Source organism: Periplaneta americana, chromosome 4 (assembly GCF_040183065.1).
Source record: "Periplaneta americana isolate PAMFEO1 chromosome 4, P.americana_PAMFEO1_priV1, whole genome shotgun sequence".
Taxonomy (NCBI): domain Eukaryota; kingdom Metazoa; phylum Arthropoda; class Insecta; order Blattodea; family Blattidae; genus Periplaneta; species Periplaneta americana.
The window spans coordinates 167,146,837-167,170,746 of NC_091120.1; the positions used below are offsets into that span (position 1 = coordinate 167,146,837).

The 23,910-nt window shown below is 36.8% G+C and overlaps 1 protein-coding gene across 1 annotated transcript in view; it reads left to right on the top strand.

Moving 5' to 3' along the window:
* The first annotated feature begins 290 nt into the window (after nt 1-290).
* Nucleotides 291-23,910, top strand: part of LOC138698969 (uncharacterized) — a 109,368-nt gene continuing 85,748 nt past the window's right edge. The window contains exon 1 of the mRNA XM_069825156.1: nt 291-414. Coding sequence (XP_069681257.1) covers nt 291-414 — 124 coding nt within the window. The remainder of the gene's footprint in view (nt 415-23,910) is intronic.

The window sequence follows — 23,910 nt, forward strand, 5'->3', positions numbered from 1 at the left end:
TGCGTTGGTACATGAGTAATGCGGTGTATGTGAACCCTTGCAATCCTCACTCCTCCAGACATTGTCTGGTGCCAAAAAATTCTGGGTCACTAGCCTCAAATGATGCTATTATGCCGCGACAGAGACTGGGTCGTCCAAGAAAACAAACCAAACCGCGACGGCAAGACTGCGTTTGTTTTGTTTAATTCTGCTGCAATGCTACTGCGGGCGGCCTAGATACTAGGGCTATTCAATATCTGGGCGATTCTTTAGGCTGAGAACAGTTCACATACTTGTTCGAGTGCGACGCCATGGGGATAGGCTACCCGCCGCTCATCGCTGCTTGCGGAGGAGGCCTAACGTCCCGTCTCGAATCTGAGGAGCCAACCAATCGACCGGGCAAGGAGCTGATACCCTACCATAAAAAGGCGCAAGGTAAAGGACCAAAGACTTTCATTTGCTCTTTGCAAATGTCTGAAGATTTCTTTTATCATACATTAAACACAGAGCAAATTTTTGTTTGAATGTACGACACTTTTTAATAAATTTCCTGCCAAGATCAAGGACTATTTCTTGGACAAATATAGGCTGATTGTAAATTTGAGGTTAAGTCACTCAATTTTACAATTTGGATGAGTTTTTATTTGTACTCATATAGATGTTTGCTATTAACTTTAGTTTGTTTACATTGCCATTGCCTCTTACTGTATTATAGGAAATTAGTAAAAACAAACGATTAATTGATTTTTTATCGTTTCCTTTCAAATTCTGTAAAAACCACTAGCCAAGAATTGATGCCTTTAGTTTCATAAGTGTCTAAGTGCCAAAATCATGATTTCACAGCTGATACTTTTAAATGAATCCATGTGACCTGACCAGCAAATTTCAGAAGTGTATATGGTAGAGATGAACAAAACTAACTGCCGCTCTCGCTCGCTGTGTTCGTTGCATTTGTCTTTCGAGTCTCGTCTCGTCATTCTCGTGCGCTTCGAGTCTCGCTCATCATTCTCGAAAAATCATTTGGTCGGCGTGGAAAGATTTCGTAACTTTGAATAACATACATCATTGAAATAAATAACATTATGCATGTTTAAATGAGACAAAAAGACAAAACAGAACAGTATCTTAGTTATCAATCGAAATGTTCTGGTTCTATTAAATGATATTACCTATAAACAGAAAAAAAAACAATTCTCAAATATTCTAAGAAACATAAAACATAACGTTAATATCTTTTTACTTGACATTGCACACTTGATCTCATACATATGAAAAGAAAATTCCTAGCCTTTGAATAATGGCTTAGTAATTAAATAAAGATTGGGGAACGGATTATTATACACTGAAAGGTAGAGATGATGTTTGAAATAGGCTACTTGATTGTTTATACATATATAACAGTTGCCAAAGTAGATAACAGTTCAGTCAGGTATAAACAACTGTGGCGATTCAAGGCTGCTTGACGTTCGGGACTTCGGGAGTGATCAATCTCGGCGTCTCGAAACACTCACAAGCAGTCTTTACGTCAACGACGCGAAGTATACAACATTGTCGTGCGGGCTTTCGTCTTTGCGGGCGCTGTTAGTCTTGCTTTCTCGATCGTTGTTCATCTCCCTATATGGACTACCGAAATCTACCAATTTATCCCAAGAGATAGATAGCTCTGATCTAACTCCAGCAGTTCGTTCATTGGGTCTACCTGCCTTGTTGTCGAGTCTCTTTCCGATCACTATTAACGTTTTGTACAACAGCATGATTAGTGTTACAAATATTTTTTGTGTTACATAATATTTTACTCTTGCTAAGAAAACTCGATGAATCTCCTGAATGGAGGAAAACGCTTTGAAAAGGAAGAGAGGTGAAGGAAGTTTGCATATCTCAAAAAAACAGAAAAGAAATTCAGGAGAAGGGAAAGCGTCTCGAAAATATGGTCCCAATTTTTTGATTAACCGTGCATTTAATGACAAACCGTAATATAGGTTTTCTATTCTTTTAAGTGTATCTATCGTCCCTTTCAATCTACAGGATTATTTCACTTCCAGCCTATATACAGGGTGAGTCAGGAGAAAAGGTACATGGTTTGAGGGGTGATAATATTGGTGATTCTGAACAAAAAAGTTTATATGAACATATGTCCTGTTCTTATCGTTTTCGGAGAAAACTAATAGAAACAATGAACTGGAAAAGTGCAGGTGATAGTAAATTAAAACATTGTTCCTTATGTTCTGTGTAATTGTGCACTTTTCTTTACAAAACATGTTCAAAAAGTCCACCGTCAACTTCAACGCACTTCTCAGCTCTTGTAGACAGCTGCTGTGTTGCTGATCTCATCTGATTAGGAAATTCCTATTACTTGAGCACAAGCATGTAAAATGCGAGCGAGAAGTTTCTCCCTTGTTTCCACTTTGCGCTTGTAGACTTCGCTCTTAAGTCAACCCTACACATAGTAACTCCATGAAGTAAGGTCGGGTGACCTCGATGGCCAATAAATGACTCCACCGCTACCGATCCAACGCCCAGGATACGTTTCATTGATTCTACTACAATCTAATGAGGTTTGGTTGCGTCCGCATGTGAGTGCTGATGAAGGACATGAGACTTACGGCCGTGATTTCGAACAGCTATATGTTAGATACTGTTAAGAACCTGTCATATGTTCATATATAAACTTTTTTGTTTAGAATCACCAATATTATCATCCCTTGTGGTGAAATGTGTCTGTACCATTTGCAAATGCAAGGCAACCGCATAAGAACGTATTTATAAAGTCTAACCATGTCAATTGATGTAGTAATCTAGTATAATGTATCATGTTAAATTAGGAAGTAAGATGGACTCTTCTTGCATGCAGCTAGAGTAACCTTACAATACAGTTTCTTGCAGGAAATATCCGTTTTACTTCACGGTACATATGTGGTGAGAGGGAATGGCATAGCCTTTCACAGGACCCTAAGCATACCTAATTCCCCTTGTGACTGTCGCCCCTTGAGAAAACATTTTATTTCTCAAAGAAGTAATTAAAGGGCCGAAAGGTTATATCACATCCTGACCCAATATCATAAAAGAGGAGGGACATTGTATCCCTGTGTGATTTCTCTCTGGGCCTTGCTTCAGGCAAGTCCACTTAAAATTGTAACATATATACCAGAATAAAACATTTATCTAGCAGCAGCAGCAGCAGGAGCAGTAGCAGTAGCAGTAGCAGTAGTAGTAGTAGTAATAGTAGTAGTTTTATTTTGCCTTGCAGAGTTAAGGCCATAAGGCCTTCTCTTCCACTCAACCAGGTTTCGATAATATTACATGAAATACAAAATTATATGATAGATTACAAAACAACATAAAAGAAGATACCTTAGAAATTACATAAAATATAGTGGGAAATTACAAATAATGAAGATCAGATACATAATATAAGGAGAACAAAAAATAAAGTAGAAAATTACATATAATCAAAATCAGTTACATAACATAAGGGGAAAATATAATAAACACAATTTATAAGACAAACTGCTCGAGATAAATTCGAAGATTAATGCACTTGAGATATAGTATGTTAATATACTAATAGGAAAATATATGTGTATTACAAGAGACAAAAAGTTGAAAAGCAAAATCGTACTATATGGCATACAGATACAAATGGTTAAGTAATATATCAAGATAATAAAAAAGGGGGGAAAAAAGAAAAGACAGGAGAAAAAAAATAACAACTTGTCATTTAAGACTATTTAGAGATTTCCGCAAGAGTCTAGTTCTGTTCAATAAAAACACTTCACACTTAAAAGATTTTAGACTCCGACTACTCCTGATTTCCTGTGACAAGGAATTCCAGGAACGAGTTGTGCGTATTGTGAAGGAAGCAGAGTAGAGAGATGTTTGATGATATGGAATTGATAGAACAAGGTTATGCTGTGAACGTGTATCACGGTTGTGGTGGGATGCTAAAAGTGTGAAGCGGAGAACTAGGTAAATAATTGTGTAATTATTTAAAATCTAATACAGCAAACAGAGTGAATGAACTGAACGTCTCTCTCGTAAAGGAAGCCAAGATAACTGTAAGAAATACTCGGAGACATGATACCTACTGACTACTGAATCTTCGTTACTGTTGTTCGTCGACGCTAGGACCTAAGGGTCCAACCCACGTGACTAAAAATAAAGACTGTTCTATGCAACACCACACCCTTACAACATGTACCTTTCCTCCTGACTCACCCTGTAAATGAATTTTTTTTAGATACCATATCATATTTTAAGCTTCCTTTCTTCCGAAACAACGCCAATTCTTGTCTAAAAGTTTGTGTTATTGTGCATGTCACTTGAAAACTCGTTCAGTCCGTAGAAAGATGGATTAAAAACTAGCTCAGTCCTTTCATAAAAATGAACTGATCGCGTTTTGAGGCGACACTCTTCAATTTAATTTAGTTATAGGGCCTACTGTGAATCACAGAATCGGAACTGGCATGGATTTAGTGACTTCGCATTTCAAACGTTTCAATGGAGAACCGCCACTGAACAGAAAGATATGAAGAAACTGAGACAGACGTAAGGTACGCACACAAGCATAATGTTTAGTCCCAAAGTCCCTTTTCGAATTCAGCGTCTGAAACTGCGTATTTCCGTTAAAACCTCCAGGTCAACTCTCCTCAACACCACAATATTTTGGTATATGAGGGCGTAAAAAACGAAAGCTTTTGCTTCCGTGATACAAAAAACATGAAGGTTTTTCCTCCTTTCCCAAGTCGACCTATAAATAGGTACAGTGGATGCTGGGTAGATGTTGGGTCAGAATGAATAGGGGGAGAAAGCAGAATCCGTTTACAACGCCTCCCTATAGGCCTACTTGTGAAACAATAGGGTAGAGAAATGCGAAGCGAAGCTTCTATCTGTGTGCAAGAGCCGCCCGCATCTAGACCCAAGCATTCCATTTCGCAGACAGAGCTCCCGGCTCTACGGCCTGCAGCAACGGACTGGGAATGTTTACATGTAATATTATTTGGACTGATTCACTGATATATAATGACCAATGTCAATATTGGTTATAATTAAAATCTTGCACTGACCTGTCCTCAGCAGCGATACAGACTTTTAATTAAACTCATTAATTACTCATCAGAGTGAGATAAAAATAAATTGGCTTTTAACCCATTTCCGATTGACGAAAATGTTCAATAACACAAATCACAGCAAATTACTCGGCGAATTCTATACCGAATCTAAGCTTGTAACTGCTGCGTTGGTCTTCCACCTATTTTATTTAGGCGACCATGAGTTCGATCTCCGGTCTGATCGTGATGGAGTAGACAGAGAAAGTCCATCCCAACACAGTACAGTGGTCAGAATCAGAGAGCTGCAGAACAGCGCTTAGAACCGGTTTATATTTGACCGGTCGCAGAACAACCGGCGAGGTTGAGCATCCAACCGAATATCCGACTTTCAAGCGACTGCGCCTAATGTCTTGCTAGCCAGACAGAACACAGGAACTCTGATGATATTTTCTAACTACACAAATGGAGTAACAATTGAGGAAATTTACTTTTTATAATTAAAAAAGTGTTAGCTTGAAATAGGCCTATAATTGATTGGACACTTTGGTACATTTATCTTCATAACTAGGCCTAATATACGAGGTGTGTTCTTAAAGTAAGTTCCGTTTTCAATTATAGCCGTCGCATCGCTGCAATCGTTATTTTGCGCATGCGTGTTTTCTTCTTCAGTCCTCAGGCAAGCTGTGCATGCAGTTTCAGAGCTTCAGTCCGTGTATGTGGTTAGATGTGATCAGTTCAAATGTTTAAAGTGATCGAGCACCCCGCCGACTGTGAGATGCGGTCTGTTATCCATTTCTTGAATGCGAGAAACCTCAAACCAGCTGACATTCATCGTCAACTTTGTGAGGTGTATGGTGATGATGCCATTAGTGATGGAATGGTCAGGAGCTGGGAAGGCCGCGTCTCTGTGCATGACGAGCAGCTTACCGGTCGGCCATCTTTGATCAATGACGATTTGGTGCGTGCTGTCGATGAAAAAATTCATGAGGATAGGAGGTTCACAATTTCTTCGCTTTCCTTGAAAACAGCAGTGCGGGAGTGGTTCGCATCGCAGGCGGGCGAATTCTACAATGAGGGGATAGAAAGACTTATGCCACAACTCGATAAATGCCTCAATAATGGTGGAGATTATGTTGAGAAGTAATTGAAGTGTGGGGAATACAATGCGATAAAAATGGTTTGTAAATATCTTCCCGTTTACTATCTACACCCTTTTGGAACTTACTTTAAGAGCACGCCTCGTATAAATCAACTAATAGACACCTGTAACAACAAAGGAAATAAGCGCAGTGCATAGATAAAATGTGACATGTAAACAAATACAAGAATAAAATAAATTACTATTAATTACAAAATAGAAGAGCAAATAAGTACACACTTACTATTGCAACGTTCATACTTTAAACTCAAAATGCATAGGCCACCTCTGAAATAGTAGTTGTTAATATAGCCTATGTCCTTTAATTATTCTAAGTGGATGTATTATTATTTCACTAATAAATCATTTTTAAGGAGATAAAATGTTATTAACAAAAATAAAAGCACTCTCAAGCTCTATTGATTGTAGCTTCATGATGCCTGCTGTTGCAATACCCGAATGAATGAATGAATGAATGAATGAATGAATTTATCATCAATCAATCAACCGGGGGAGAGGAGGAAATATCAATTGAAAGATACACGATGATAATTAATCTCGTCCTTGTAACCATTCTTGGAACTCCTGAATGGTTCAACATTGACAACACAAAATAATTTTCAACTTCATATTCGAAAGTTAAGAACAAGTATTTTGTCCGTCTTTTCTCTAATCTGGATCACAGTGCACCGCTTCAATTCACAATAAATTGAGCCGTTGAGAGCAGAAATAGTGTAAGTCAAAAATGGGTAATGAGGGTTAAACATTCTGCAAAATACAGCGCAAAGTAGCAATTAATATTCTTATATATTTAAACCATTAGTAGTCAGTGGACAGCGCAAATGACATATTAATTGCTACTTTGCGCTGTATTTTACAGAATTTTTATTTTAAACCTCATTACCCAATTCTGACTTACACCACTTCTGCCTGAACGGCTCAATTCTACTTGGACTCACCGGTATTTCTGGCTTGAAAAGCCGACGCCTTCTCAGTTTTTCTTGATTTTCGTTTGTACTTGTTACTATCTCACGTGAAATTCTATGGTGGAAATCATACGACACCCACATCGTGGTCTATTCTTAACATCTGTAGAACTGTGCTATGATTAAGGTAATCCGTTGCCGTCATATTTTTGGGTATTTATACCTCGCAGTAGTCACGCAGTCCGCCCCTACCTCGTCCCTTGTTACTAACTCGATATCCATCTGTATTCAACAGTCGTCATAAACTTACATATCGCAGTCAACGGTCCTCTACAGTCAGTTCGTCTGAAAAGTTCTCGGAATGCCTCGCGTGGTTTGAAGCTCTTCGCAATGAAGGCTAGATTTCTGAGCTCTTATGTGCCCTCAAATGTAGCGAAAACAGCATCGATATTAGTAATAGTATAAGAGATATTTAAGGTGATAATTTTAAGTGCTTCACGCTGTTATATTTCATAGCCTAAAAGTAATATTTAAATAGTAGATGTATTTACGCCAAATTCTACGGAACCAAGCTACAACTGTCAATTTTAATTTAAATACTAATTTTCATTTCTTCTTTACAAATACGAATAAAACATAATACAATGTAAGTAAATAGTAGGCTATATCTTATATTCTTTATTATTTATTTATTTATTTATTTATTATTTCATTCGCAAAAAAGTCTTAATAAATGAGCCGTTCAGAACAAAAGTGGTGTAAGTCAAAATTGGATAATGAAGTTTGAAGTAAAAATTCTGTAAAATACAGCGCAAAGTAGCAATTAATATATCGTTCTTGCTATCCACTGACTACTAATAGTTTAAATAAAGTGAATATTAATTGTTACCTTGCGCTGTACTTTACAGAATGTTTACTTCAACCCTCATTACCCATTTTTGACTTACACCACTTCTGCTCTGAACGGCTCAAATATCACGGAAAATTTTCAGTTTTTTGGACAAATTCAATCGCAATGCGCGCTCGTAAATTTATCGACAAAATGAAAACCACTTGTGATGTTACCCAATAATAATAATAATAATAATAATAATAATAATAATAATAATAATAATAATAATAATAATAATAATATAATATTTATTTATTTATTTATTTATTCATTCATTTATTTATTTATTTATTTATTTATTTATTTATTTATTTATTTATTTATTTATTTATTTATTTATTTATTTATTTATTTATGTATTTATACAGGCAGAGTTAAGGCCATAGGGCCTTCTCTAACACTCTACCAGATCACAAAGTATACAAGCAATGAAAATTTAACAAAACGTTAAAGAACAGAATACTAACATATTACAAAAAGAATAATAATAATAATAATAATAATAATAATAATAATAATAATAATAATAATAATATAATATTTATTTATTTATTTATTTATTTATTTATTTATTTATTCATTCATGTATTTATACAGGCAGAGTTAAGGCCATAAGGCCTTCTCTAACACTCTACCAGATCACAAAGTATACAAGCAATGAAAATTTAACAAAACGTTAAAGAACAGAATACTAACATATTACAAAAAGAATAATAATAATAATAATAATAATAATAATAATAATAATAATAATAATAATAGCATAACAAAAACGACACTAAACAACATGAAAATAATACCATAATAGAAAAAAAAGGAAGTAAAATACAGATCTAAAGATTGGAATATAATAAAAGCAACTCAGTACGAATAGTTAATAGGAAAAACGTAAGGAAGAATACAACAAAATGGAATGTAATAAAATAATAAGAAAGAAGGAAAAAATACGAAAATTAAATAAAATCCACAATAAAAAAGGTAAGATAATAAATTCATCTAGTGATCAAGAAAACAAAAAAGGGGAAAGGAAGGAAAAGGAATATAATATATTATTTACCAAACTATCGCAGAGAAAATGGCTTGTAATTGAAAGGAATCTGTACTGAAAAAGTTCAATTTCAGTTTATTTTTGAAACTGGATAATGTCCGACAGTCTCTGACATCTTGTGGTGGAGAGTACCAGATAACATCTGACCATATAGGCCCAACAACACAGTTTTAAAACTTCTATACAGAGTGTTTCAGAAGTGATGGTCAAAATGTTAGGGATGAGAAATAAAAACAAAGAGAAGCAAAAACGTTTGAGTAAACATGGGTCCACAAATTAACCTTTTACGAGACAATGTCATTTTTTCTGGTTGGGGCCGTCAGTGTACCGAGCGCCTGGATAGGGTAAAGCGACAACATTCATGCTTCGTGTCCGTACGTATGCCGCACTCTCCCCTTCCCATTTCCTTATAAGTGTGAGACGATTTGGTGAACGATGGATAGGTAGAGGAGGACCTGTACTTCGATAGCCGGATTTAAATCCTTTGGATTTTTGTGTATGGGATTACTTACTTACTTACTTACTTACTTACTTACTTACTTACTTACTTACTTACTTACTTACTTACTTACTTACTTACTTACTGGCTTTTAGGGAACCCGGAGATTCATTGTCGCCCTCACATAAGCCCGCCATTGGTCCCTATCCTGAGCAAGATTAATCCAGTCTCTATTATCTTATCCCACCTCCCTCAAATCCATTTTAACATTATCTTCCCATCTACGTCTCGACCTCTCCAAAAGGTCTTTTCCCCTCCGGCTTCCCAACTAACATTTCTGGATTCTGGATTCGCCCATATATGCTACATGCCCTAGCCATCTCAAACGTCTGGATTTAATGTTCCTAATTATGTCAGGTGAAGAATACAATGCGTGCAGTTCTGTGTTTGTGTAACTTTCTCCATTCTCCTGTAACTTCATCCCTCTTATCCCCAAATATTTTCCTAAGCACTTTATTCTCAAACACCCTTAACCTATGTTCCTCTCCCAAAGTGAGAGTGCCGAGGCTTATTTGAAGGTTTCGTAACAAGCTGTTTTTTTACGGTGATGGGTTGTTAGCCCTTCGCCCAACCCCCAAGCTGGAGGGGGCAGGGCATGATTGCGCCCCACGGTCAGGTAAGATGCAGCAGATAAAAAAAGGGTCGCTGTTTTGTTGGCATAGTTGCGCCCCGTTCGCATCAGGTAGAGAAAAGGGACATGGCATAGTTGCGCCACGATGAAATAGGCAGAGAAAAACATATCAGGGGCACTCGAGCCTCGTAATCAATCAACCTTATTGATTTCATATTCGATTTAATATTCATTATCGATATCGTTAAAATGAACACCATGAAGCTGGCAATACTTTATTAACTGTTTTTCTCATGTTTATGCAGTTATTATCGATAGTCTACCATAAAAATGAACAACCATGAAGTTGGCAGTGCTTTATTAACTGTTTGTCTACTGTTTATGCAGTGATTATCGATAGTCTACCGTAAAAATGAATACCATGAAGCTGGCTGTGCTTTATTAACTGTCATATTCAAATGAGTTTAATGGGTCTCTCAGAAATGTCTTCCGTAGCTTTTCTTTTAACACTGATCGATATACTTTGTCTATTAATGTGTAAGTCCGCAGCGTGGTTATGATCAATTTTGCTATTTAAAATAACACTTTTTTGTCTATCACACACAATATATGAACTGCATTTTTTGTTTGTACACCGATACCACTATAATATTTTTAAGTAATTTATTCATTTTATGACAATTACTTTTGTGTGTACTATGCCCATTGGGGCGCAACTATGCCATGTCAATTCTGCTACCTGATTTCTTCGGGGCGCAACTATGCCATGTCCATTCTGCTACCTGATTTCTTCGGGGCGCAACTATGCCATGTCCATTCTGCTACCTGATTTCTTCGGAGCGCAACTATGCCATGCCTAGGTCTTCCAATTGACCGCAACTATGCCATACTGGCTGGAGGACCACTCCTCATCGGCTGTCCGCGACTGCTTATTCAATTCACAGCTACCCTCCATATCTGGAGGCCGTCTCCTCGATCCGCAACCTGAGGAGCGCCATGCCGTGGTGATAGGGACCCACAATACATGGTTTGTGTATGGGATTATGCAAAAAAAAAAAAAAGCCTAGTTTACCCAACAGACATCACCACACCTGAAGAATTACAGCATCGAATTGTAGATGCCTTCCAGCAAATAAAGAAAACCCAGGATTGCTCGAGCGCATTCGCGGGTCTTTGCGGAGAAGACTAGACAGATATATTCAAATGCATGGTAAGCATTTTGAACACCTGCTGTAAAATTCTTCAGTTAACATGTTCATACTATGCTGTATTTGTTTATCTATAAACGTCACTGTTGTTCAGCGGGCTCCAACTAGCACAAAATGGCATTATCTCGTAAACCAGCGATGTCAAGGTCAAGAACACGTGTTCAGTTCTGCGTGCGATCAAGAGCTCACTGGTTGCAATGCAGGCAGCAACAGAGAATAAGAAGGGGTGAGCAAAGTGAAGTCTATTGGCCTGTCACTGCTAGATGAATTAAACTGTTTTTAAATAATAGATAACGTGTTACATTCATACAAGACAACAAGAAAACAGAACGTGTTTTGTAGAGTGTACCTCTCTAATAAATGCAAAGAATTATAAACTAGTAGGCTACAATAAATAATAAGCATAGCTTCTCCTTAACTTATACATTTTCAGATAATAGCTAGAATATGATTAATTTTTATATAATTATCTAATAATCCAACTAGTATAAAAACACTGTTTTCCTGTTTTAAACTTACCAATACAAAAGTGAAATAAATTACAGGACATTGTGCATACGGAAAAATGAAATAATAGGATTGCAACAAATAATAAACATAGTTTATTTTTTATCTTAGAGGTTTTAGTAATGACGCCCATCTAATTAAATGCTATGTAACTGTTACACACTTAATAATATACTTATTATATGAACAGCACATTTCCAGAAACAAATTTAAATTCCTGACTTCTTGTCTAATACAGAAGTGTTTCTTCTTGTTTTACCCGACACCAACCTTCTTATGTCCGGCGAAATTATGTTTCCTGCAGCATCTTAGATAATCTTAGTATTAGTCTTGGTTTTGTGAGGTTCACAAGTGAGGAAAATTGTTCACATACGTGCTTACTGCCGAATATAGAAATAATTTGCGCCGCAAATATTCGTACCCTGGATATATTTCCAGGCAAAGCGAACTTCCAACTTGACTCTGTTCACGCATTTCAAAGAACAGGGAGAGAACTTTTCCTTGGCTTAACCAAAGGATATCACAATAGTAAGGATCATTGTCAAACTGTAAATCTATAGCCGACATATCTTCACAATTTTTTAGACAGAATTCATAACGAGCCTACGCTATTAGCATCCATACTTTTGTACTTTATTCTGAGAACTTAAATGCAATGCAGCGAGGAAGAACCTCTACAGTACATCTAAATATATATTATTATTTAATGTCAGTAAAAGAACAAAATTTCAATATATCATTATGTACATCAAATAATAATTTCAGGCATTTCACATTGCTCCTCTTTGTAACTAAATGTCTTCCATATATCAGACGAAGAACATTTTCGTCTCTTTCACTCATAAAAAGTCAGGAGTCCAGTCAGCCTAAAACTTGCTGAACGACTTCTTCCTCAAAGTGTAATGTACAACCCTGAGTTCACCAGTGACTTGTACCTGCGTGCCGTACGTGTTCTCCACAGCGCATAGGGGCGAAGAGGCACGCTTGCGCTCTCGTTGACATCACTGTCGTAACCGGTTAATTTGAGAATCCATGTTTACAGGACTTTTTTGCTTCTATCCGTTTGTACTTTTCATCCCTAAATTCGTGACCATTACTTTTGAAACACTCTGTATAGAAGTCTCACGTACTGTAATAGAATTACTTCCAGTTACCATATTTTTACATAATTTCGTCATTTTTTTACACTTCTGTACAGTATCTCCCATTACGATCCTTATCACTCTCTGTGTTTGAATATAATCTTAGCACACAGAGCACTGCTACAGAATGAAATTAGATTGCTCAACAAAACCCGTCCCAAACACATCTGAATCCATTATCACACTTATTATCCACATATTTGTACAGGTGGATTTGTTCCAACAATTTACAAAAACGCGTAGAAAGAACACTTACATCCACACCAATTTCCCTTTTATAGCTTCTGAAAACAAACACTTGGAAATGGACTGTATAGATCGGCAGCCGTCGCATTCAATCAATAATGACGTAAGCACGGTATATTAATGAAAAGTCCGATTTCATTTGTTGGCAAGAGCTTCAAGCGTGGACAATATTATTCGAGGGCTTAATGTGAAACTAACGTAACTACAATCGATCTTTTATTCATAACAAAATTCTTAACAGGTAATCTTATATCACATGAACTATACACCATACTGTTCTATAGTTACGATTTGTATTATATACAAGATTGTTTGAAACTGAGTTACGATTTTTTGTGACCAAGAAGAAGAACGAATTTGCTATAGATTTGTGTAAAAACCAAAAAATGTCAATTTTTGTAGTTACGTTAGTCTCACACTAAATCCAATTATATGAAAGAATGGTGGTGATGATCTTCACAACGATAATTATTTAGGACTACCATTACCACTGCCACTACTGCTGCTAATACTACTACTACTACTACTACTACTACTGTTGTTACTGATACTACTACTGTTACTAGCCTATTACTACTGTTACTACAGTTATTACTACTACTGCTGCTACTGTTACTACTACTACTACTACTATTGCTACTGTTACTACTACTACTACTGCTACTGTTACTACTACTACTACTACTACTACTGTTACTACTACTGCTGCTACTGTTAATAAGTACTACTACTGCTACTGTTATTACTACTATTACTGCTGCTACTGTTACTATTATTACTACTACTGCTACTGTTGCCACGACTACTACTACTACTACTACTACTACTACTACTACTACTACTACTACTACTACTACTACTACTACAGTAGAATCCCGATTTTCAGTCACCCTATTAACAGATTGGTGCATGTCAGACTGTCTTTCTCTCTCGCATTTTTCTTTGCTGCATAAAAAATATGTAGTACTGTACATTACATTATTACGAATGTTTTATACAAACCTTTACCCTTATACAGTATGGTCTACTCTTCGTGGGGCCGTACTGTCTAAATAAAACGTGTTGTGCTACGAAAAAAGTGCAAGTAATTTAGTGGTTTGGAAAAAAAGAAACTGGTTCATCTCGCATTAGAATACGAAACAGGAATTACAACTGTGCACGATTTAATAAAAAACAAATAAGCTTATAAAGTATGTAAATCTACAACATGAAAATTGTACTATTCACATCTTTCAACAGACAGCCGTCATAAGGAGTTTTGTCGTTGAAAACCAGACTTAAATTAGTGAACTTCTAATCTATGAGCAATCTAGCGTGTTAAAACAGAAGACCACGGAGGAAATTACGAAACTGCATTATGCACTTAATTTATGGAAACCTTATATGGTACGTATTAACGGATTTTTCGATTAACCGTTCACTCCACCCCCTTCATTACCACGGATAATAGAGGTTCTACTGTACTACCGCTGTTATTCCTATTGCTGCTACTGCTACAGCTGCTGCTGCTGCTGCTGCTACTGCTACCACCACCATCACCACCACCTAAATTCACGTCAATTATTGTCACCAAGCTCTGTCTTTAGGAGAGTGGTTCCCAATCTTTTTACTGTCACGATCCAATTTAAGTCCGTACTTCATTCTGATGGTCCCCTAAAGTCTTTTATGCTCGACCATGCCGAAATGTAGTAATTATACACCTGGTAGCAGTCCTTTAATGCGTGTCATTAAAGTACACCTACTCATTAAAGGTCAGGTCTTTCAGCCAATGACGACTCAGGTTACAACTGTTCAGCCAATGACAGGTCAGCTTTCTACCGTTATAAAACCGCAAGTATCGATTATTCTCGGATATGCAATCGAAAGAGAATTAGCGAAATGTCACGGAGGCTGGAAATCCAATACTGTCGCAGAAGGTTATGTTCTGTTACTATAATAATTAGCGTTAATTGTAAATAATATTCAAATAAAAATGCAATTTGTCATCTCGTTTTTCAATGTCTAATTTAATTTTAATGTTATCTCTGTAGGTTCTTATGGCTTAGCAAGGTCAATGTGAACATCTGTTCCTCGGAAAAAATCAATACTTTCGCGTCTGCGCACATCTCACAACATACGGGACATTGGCCAAGCTCAGATACAAAGAAAATTAATAATATCAAGTTAGAAATATGGTCGAGTATAAAAAGTCGTATGAAACTCGCCTATAATGGTAATTAAGAAGCTCGTATGAAAATTATGAAACTCGCTTGCGCCCGTTTCATAAATATCCATACTCGCTTCTTAATTACCTTCATTATAGGCTCGTTGCATAATGTACTATTGCTTAACTTAGGCTGGTAAACATCTTCTATTCATTAAATATTTGCATAATGTAGTGAGTTAAAACATCTTTAATAAATCAACAAGAATAATAGTATTTAGTTCTACCTTATGAATAGTCTCCGTATTCCAGCTACCTATGAACTGGAATGAAGTTGCCTGATTCGAAGTATATGTGACGTCACAGCGCAGTCACAGGTACGATCGTATACAAAATAGTTGCAGATCCTTTATCCTCTTCCTCTAAAAAATCAAAACCGGGACGCAGTCATAGTGAGTAGTCTTATCGATCACTGCTCTTACTAGTCGTATTATTTAAATAACTAAATCTTTGTGGCTGGATGAAGGTTCATTGCAGAGGTAAAATGCCCTAGGTAAGACGCGCGAACGTGAAATATTGCAGGGCATATTTGAGGATACTTTAACTGATATTTTCACTGTCAATATAGACAACTTTACATATAAATTATGTAAAATAAATGTAAAAGGGACAAAAACAGTGCACTGAAAGACACGGCAATACCAAAGGACACAGAAAGTGTGTTGTACGTAATCCAAAAGAATCAGTTACCACCAAAATCTGAAATTATGAAGATATTAACTCGAAGTATAGAATGGATTTGTGTAGCCTACCCTGATGTTAAGTGCCAACATCTCAATTATTAATAAATAAAATAATCTACATTTTAGGGAATTTCTAGACGAGTACATAGAAAATTAGAAGGTTTTCAATACTAGCAAGAATAATACCGATATTAAATGGAGAGGAGGATGTCATAGAAATACATCTTCATATGGAGCAAGCAAGGTTCAGGAACAGGGTTGTGTTATCTTATAAACATCTTAAGAATAATACTGGAGCAGGGTGTAGAATGCTAACTATTTAGCACTTAACATTTATAGACTACTTGACAGACAGACAAAGTGACAAAAATTACAATAGAAAAAAGAAAACAGGGATACAGGCTTGAAGATCTAGACTTTGCAAACGATATTTGCCTTCTGGCTCAAAGGTTCACAGATATTAAAAAAACTAAAACGACTATAACAAATAGCTAACAAAACTTAATAAATTAGAGTGAACGCACCTATAAAATATACTTTTAACATCACTAGAGAAAAAGGAACAAGCCGATTCTTTCACTTTTCAGTGATGAGCGACATGAAATATCCTAATGAAACACGAAAAAAATATCAGAGAATAGGAATATTTTGTACTACATCATGCATCAATAACGTCATGTGTTATTGAAAGAATTTTTTGCAATATAAAATCATTTCAAGTGACGTCCGCAAATGTTCAAGTTCCGTAACTTACCAATGCACGTTATTATTCACTGCAAAAATCACGACGAAAATGAACATCACGGCTCAAGCATGTGTTTATTAGTATAGCTTCAGAATGTCGGGAGTTGACTTTGACTGTACCCAGGAACACACAGCGACGACCTGTTTGTTTATACCTTTATCCGTTGCATTACCTGTGTTCGGCGTACTATATACCCAATGTGTCTTTAACTTCAGTCTTTAGGTAGCTGGAATACGGAATCTACTTATGAATATAATCTGAAAAAATACATAAGCAAATTCGAAACTAAGTTGGTGAAAGAAAATTCACTCTGAGAGCTAGAAAATCGCTATAATCCACTAGCATATATAGTAACAGGGGGAGGGGAAATGGTTAGGTTTCACTCTTTACGATATTAAGTAAGCTGATCCGGACTATACTCAGTTCCTCACAAAAATCTAACTCGTAGAAAATTAATTCCTAACCGGAAACTCTACCGCTTGATATGCAACAGAGCATAATTAGATTCTCTGCGACTTTTGTGTGCGATTCTAAATAAACTGCAATTTTATATCCCCTTCTGCAGGAAATACGTCACTACTATAACATCAAAGAGTAAAGAACCACTTCAAAAGATGAAAGCATTAGGCCTACTAAATTATTTATTAAAGTACTTTAACTGTGAATGTAAAAATTGTTTTTCGTTTCATTACAGTTTACATAATATCGTAAATTTAGCATGAAAATATCACGTTACGCAGGATTACAAGTTAAATACAAAACGTCCATTAAAATCCGTCGCTGTGAAATGACGTAGCAACATCTGGGTTGTGCAACTTTCTCTCTTCGATTTCATTGATTAGCTTTCCACGTATTTCTTAGGGCTTTATATAGCCTCTGCCTCGGAGGTTACAAAATAGCCGTGTCAATGCATCGGCCAAGTGCTACGCCACAGTTCAATGATTCCGCGGTCACTCGCAAACTGGGGACCGCGATTATTTTCAAGACAACAACAATCTTGTGTTCGTATCGCTTGGTAAAATCAGCTGTCTATTTCTTGTGTCACGGACAAATACAAACAGCAGAAACAAGAATTAACCAGTTCAATTTCACATCAAGAGGTCGAAACACCCTTTAAAATTTGCATATTGGTGAACGCTGTAAAGGAGCGTAGTCTACAAAAACCATCTATCAATATAGGATGATTTTGTGACTTTGTTATAGACTTTTACGGACGATATAGGTGATAATTATGAACTTTCATATACAAACCCGTGTCCGGAAACGTTTCGTTTGGTAATTACAGAGTGTGTTGTGTGACCTAACAGCTATAATAACCAGGCTTCGCATTTTTGTTACGCTGAATTTATCGACGAATATAGCCTTGTACGGAGGGAGTTCAAATGTCTGGCGCTCACTGCATAAGTGGCGGTATAGTAGCTCTACGGTGAATGTAAAATATAATGGAGCATATCATGACCATGTATGGTGGGTCCCTATCACCACGGCATGGCGCGTCCTCAGGTTGCGGATAGAGGAGACGGCCTCCAGATATGGAGGGTAGCTGCGAATATATTGAATAAGCAGTCGTGGACAGCCGATAAGGGGTGGTCCTCCAGCTTGGGGGTTGGGCGAAGGGCTAACAACCCATCACCGTAAAAAACAGCTTGTTACGAATTCCTACAATAAGCCTCGGAATAGGACTGATTCTCTGGCACGACCACAGCAAAGGAATAAGGTTTTGAGATTTGGCACTTGGAACGTAACTAGTCTTTATAGAACAGGAGGGGTAACATTAGTAGCAAAAGAACTAGCTAGATATAGAATAGACTTCGTAGGAGTACAAGAGGTTAGGTTAGATGGGAATGGCATATCACAAATAGGAGATTACTTGTTGTATTATGGGGAAGGAAACAATAATCACCAATTAGGAACAGGATTCTTTGTACATAAAAGAATAAAATCAGCAGTAAAAAAGGTCGAATTTATCAGTGACAGGTTATCATATTTAGTACTTAAGGGTAGATGGTGCGACATCATAGTTATAAATGCTCACGCCCCTACAGAAGAGAAAGACGACTATATAAAGGATAGCTTCTATGAGGAATTGGAACATACTTTTGATCAGTTCCCTAGATATCATATGAAAATTTTATTGGGGGATTTCAACGCTAAAGTAGGACGGGAGGATATTTTTAGACCAACTATTGGAAAAGAGAGCCTACACGCAATTAGTAGTGACAATGGAGTTAGATTAGTCAACTTTGCCACATCGAAAAATTTAATTGTCAAAAGTACAACATTCCCCCATAAGGATATACATAAATATACTTGGACTTCTCCAGATGGATTGACACACAACCAAATAGATCACATCTTGATAGATAAACGGAGACATACTAGTATAGTAGATATTCGAACTTTCAGGGGTGCAGACTGTAATTCTGACCATTATTTGGTGATTGGAGAATTAAGAGAAAGATTATCAGTAGCCAAGCGAGTAGAGCAACAAGTTAATATTACTAAATTCAATATTTTGAAATTAAAGGACGAGGAAGCTAAGCAAAATTATCAGGTCGAAATTTCGAATAGGTTTGCCACTTTAGAAAGTTCCGACGAAGTTGAGAAAGAATTAGATGTTAATAGCGTGTGGGAAAATATCAGAGATAGTATCAAAATTGCAGCTGAGCAGAGCATAGGTTATTATGAAACTAAGAAAAAGAAACCGTGGTTTGATGAAGATTGTTGCATGGTAGTAGAAAGAAGGAAACAGGCAAAATTGAAATTCTTACAGGATCCAGTTGAGGAGAAGAGAGATAATTATTTCAATGAAAGACGGGAAGCAAGTCGTACACTTAGGAATAAAAAGAGAGGTTACTTGAAGGAAAAACTGAATGAGGTAGAAACAAATAGTAAGAATAAAAACATTCGAGATTTATATAAGGGTATAAAGGAATTTAAGAACGGATATCAGCCAAGGGTAAACGTGATCAAGGATGAGAATGGTGACTTGCTTGCAGACTCTCCATCAATCCTAAACAGATGGAAAAACTATTTTGCGCAACTACTAAATGTACATAGGCCAAATAGAAATGATCGGGAAGAAATTGAAATACAAACTGCTGAGCCATTTATACCCGAACCCACGCTTTCAGAAGTCGAAATTGCGATAGAAAATCTGAAAAAGTACAAGTCTCCAGGTATCGATCAAATTCCAGCAGAATTATTACAAGAGGGTGGAAGTGCATTATATAGCGAAATTTATAAACTTGTACTTGCTATTTGGGAAAAGGAAATTGTACCAGAACAATGGAAGGAGTCCATAATTGTACCTATTTTTAAAAAGGGGGACAAAACCAACTGTGGCAACTTTCGAGGAATATCACTTTTGTTGACGTCGTACAAAATTTTGTCCAATATTCTTTTGAGGAGATTAACTCCGTACGTAGATGAAATTATTGGGGATCATCAGTGCGGTTTTCGGCGTAATAGATCGACTATTGATCAGATTTTTTGTATTCGGCAGATAATGGAGAAAAAATGGGAGTATAAGGGTACAGTACATCAGTTATTCATAGATTTCAAAAAGGCTTATGACTCGGTTAAGAGGGAAGTATTATATGATATTCTTATTGAATTTGGTATTCCCAAGAAACTAGTTCGATTAATTAAAATGTGTCTCAGTGAAACATACAGCAGAGTCCGTATAGGTCAGTTTCTATCTGATGCTTTTCCAATTCACTGCGGGCTAAAGCAGGGAGATGCACTATCACCTTTACTTTTTAACTTCGCTTTAGAATATGCCATTAGGAAAGTTCAGGATAACAGGCAGGGTTTGGAATTGAACGGGCTACATCAGCTTCTTGTCTATGCAGATGACGTGAATATGTTAGGAGAAAATACACAAACGGTTAGGGAAAACACGGAAATTTTACTTGAAGCAAGTAAAGCGATCGGTTTGGAAGTAAATCCCGAAAAGACAAAGTATATGATTATGTCTCGTGACGGGAATATTGTACGAAATGGAAATATAAATATTGGAGATTTATCCTTCGAAGAGGTGGAAAAATTCAAATATCTTGGAGCAACAGTAACAAATATAAATGACACTCGGGAGGAAATTAAACGCAGAATAAATATGGGAAATGCGTGTTATTATTCGGTTGAGAAGCTCTTATCATCCAGTCTGCTGTCCAAAAATCTGAAAGTTAGAATTTATAAAACAGTTATATTACCGGTTCTTCTATATGGCTGTGAAACTTGGACTCTCACTCTGAGAGAGGAACATAGGTTAAGGGTTTTTGAGAATAAGGTGCTTAGGAAAATATTTGGGGCTAAGCGGGATGAAGTTACAGGAGAATGGAGAAAGTTACACAACACAGAACTGCACGCATTGTATTCTTCACCTGACATAATTAGGAACTTGAAATCCAGACGTTTGAGATGGGCAGGGCATGTAGCACGTATGGGCGAATCCAGAAATGCATATAGAGTGTTAGTTGGGAGACCGGAGGGAAAAAGACCTTTAGGGAGGCCGAGACGTAGATGGGAGGATAATATTAAAATGGATTTGAGGGAGGTGGGGTATGATGATAGAGACTGGCTTAATCTTGCACAGGATAGGGACCGATGGCGGGCTTATGTGAGGGCGGCAATGAATCTTCGGGTTCCTTAAAAGCCATTTGTAAGTAAGTATCATGACAACAATGCAACTTAATTTTAATGGTTTGCACAATCGAAACGTTTTGAACAAACATTTTTGCAACGCCGTTGATTACAATATCGGCATTGAATTTCAAAATTAATAATCTGATAATAAATATACAACAGAAGTTTTATACACATATACAAACAATAACACTACATTTACAATCAGATCTCATCCTTAACTGGGGGAGGTGTGACTACATAAATTCTTGTAACAAAGACAGTAGAGCAGGTTTAGCGTGGCTAAGATTGGGGGCATGGAAGGGTAATAAAATTGTCAACGAAGAAGGAGAGCGCCTTTGTCCACTGTGCGGGGAAAAGGACTCCTGGAGACATTTTATTGTAGTGTGTCCAATCGGAACATATTCGGAGAAAATATCTATCGCCCTCGATGCTAAGTCAGAATAGGAGTTCGCTTGCATGTCTTGACCTCATGGGGAATAGAGAATGCGAACAAAAGACTGGATTTTTGTTCTTGAAGGCGAGACAGATTAGCTGTTGAAGTTTATGATGCGAACTGACGAAGGGATAATGGTATCTACTCAATTATACACTTTTATGTCTGTTTTAGGTTAGGATATATTATATAATGTGTTTTGTTTGTGCCACTTTCATTTTAATCTATGTGTTCTTTTGGAGAGTGGCTGGATTTAATCATAGGTGAGGGGGGTGAAACCTACAAAGTAGGACTTGTTTTACAGAGCACGTACGGTCAGAAGACCCGTGCATTTGATTTAAGAGAAAGTTCTGATAATATAGTAGGCCTACATCTATATGTACAATATTGCTCAATAAATCCATTTATCTATTTACTGCAAACAATAATTTACATAAGCTTATATTTATTGAAATAACTACTATTACAATGACAAAAAATATACATTCTAAGAATATGCACCATTAACTTACACAGAAATAATCCTTTCCAAATTCCGAAATAAACAACTGCAGTGTAGATATTGGTGGCGGCACTTGTCTCCTGGTGCACCTGTTCTATGACTGAACGTTATCACAATGAACTCATCGACATACAAATGTACGTAATAACGTGCGCTTCTACATAACACAAGTCAGAACTCATAGAGGTCTTGTAACCTGCTTGCGTCTTTGACTGACGTCATTAATATACCAGGAGAATCTACTCTATCCAATATAGCTCTTGTGACAAATATGCGAAGCCCGATAATAAGTGTGGATGGTCATGGTAAAATAAATCATTTTGACTTCCTCAGTATATGCCATGATGTTTCCCTTGTGATTTTCGTAAACATTCCAAAGTTTATGTGAATATGTACATAACCTTGTTTACAGCTACATTAAAATATACATTTGGTATCGAACACATGGCAAATACACTGAAACCTTACCTCATTTTATATGTAGCTGTCCTCCTTGTAAGGTGTTATGCTTATTTGGTTAAGCATAACGCGCAGATAATAATTTTGGTTTCTTTAGTTTCTTGATATCATGAGAAGATTCACATTAGGGGAAAATCAATCATACATTCATTCATCCATCCATAGTGTTCAGCCCAAGGCATTCTCAAATCTTCCGTATTTTCCGTCTTCCTCTTAATGTTGTCTATCATATGATTTCTTCTGCCCCAAACATTTCTTCCATTCACCATTCCTTGCAGTGTAACCTTCAGCAGACATTTTCTTCTTAGTCAGTGACCCAATTAATTCCTTTTCCTCTTCTTGATCAGTTTCAGCATCATTCTTTCTTTAACCACTCTTTCTAGCACAGCTTCATTTCTTATTGTCTGTCCATTTCACACTCTCCTTTTTTCTCCATATCCATATTATTTCAGATACTTCTAGTCATTTCTCTTCACTTCGTAGTAATGTCCATATTTCTACCTCATTCAATACCACACTGTCCACACCTGTGGAGTAACGATTAGCGCGTCTGACCGCGAAACCAGGTGGACCGAGTCCGAATCCCGGTCGGGGCAAGTTACCTGGTTGAGGTTTTTCCAGGGTTTTCCCTCAACCCAATATGAACAGATGTTGGGTAACTATCGGTGTTGGACTCCAGACTCATTTCATCGGCATTATCACCTTCATTTCATTCGGACGCTAGATAACGTAAGATGTTGATACAGCGTCGTAAAATAACCCACTTAAAATGCCACACTCCACACAAAGCACTTCACTAGTCTTTTCCTTAGTTCTTTTTCCAGAGGTCCGCAGATGATGTTCCATTTAATATTAAAAGCTTCCTTTGCCATTGCTATCCTTTTCACTTCCTGGTAGCAGCTCATGTACCTACTCATAGCACATACTAAGTACGTATTTGAAGCTATCCACTTGTTCCACTGCCTCAATTATAATTCGCATGTTTACCATCTTCGGTTTTCTTTCGATAACCATGGTTGAAGGAACTTGAT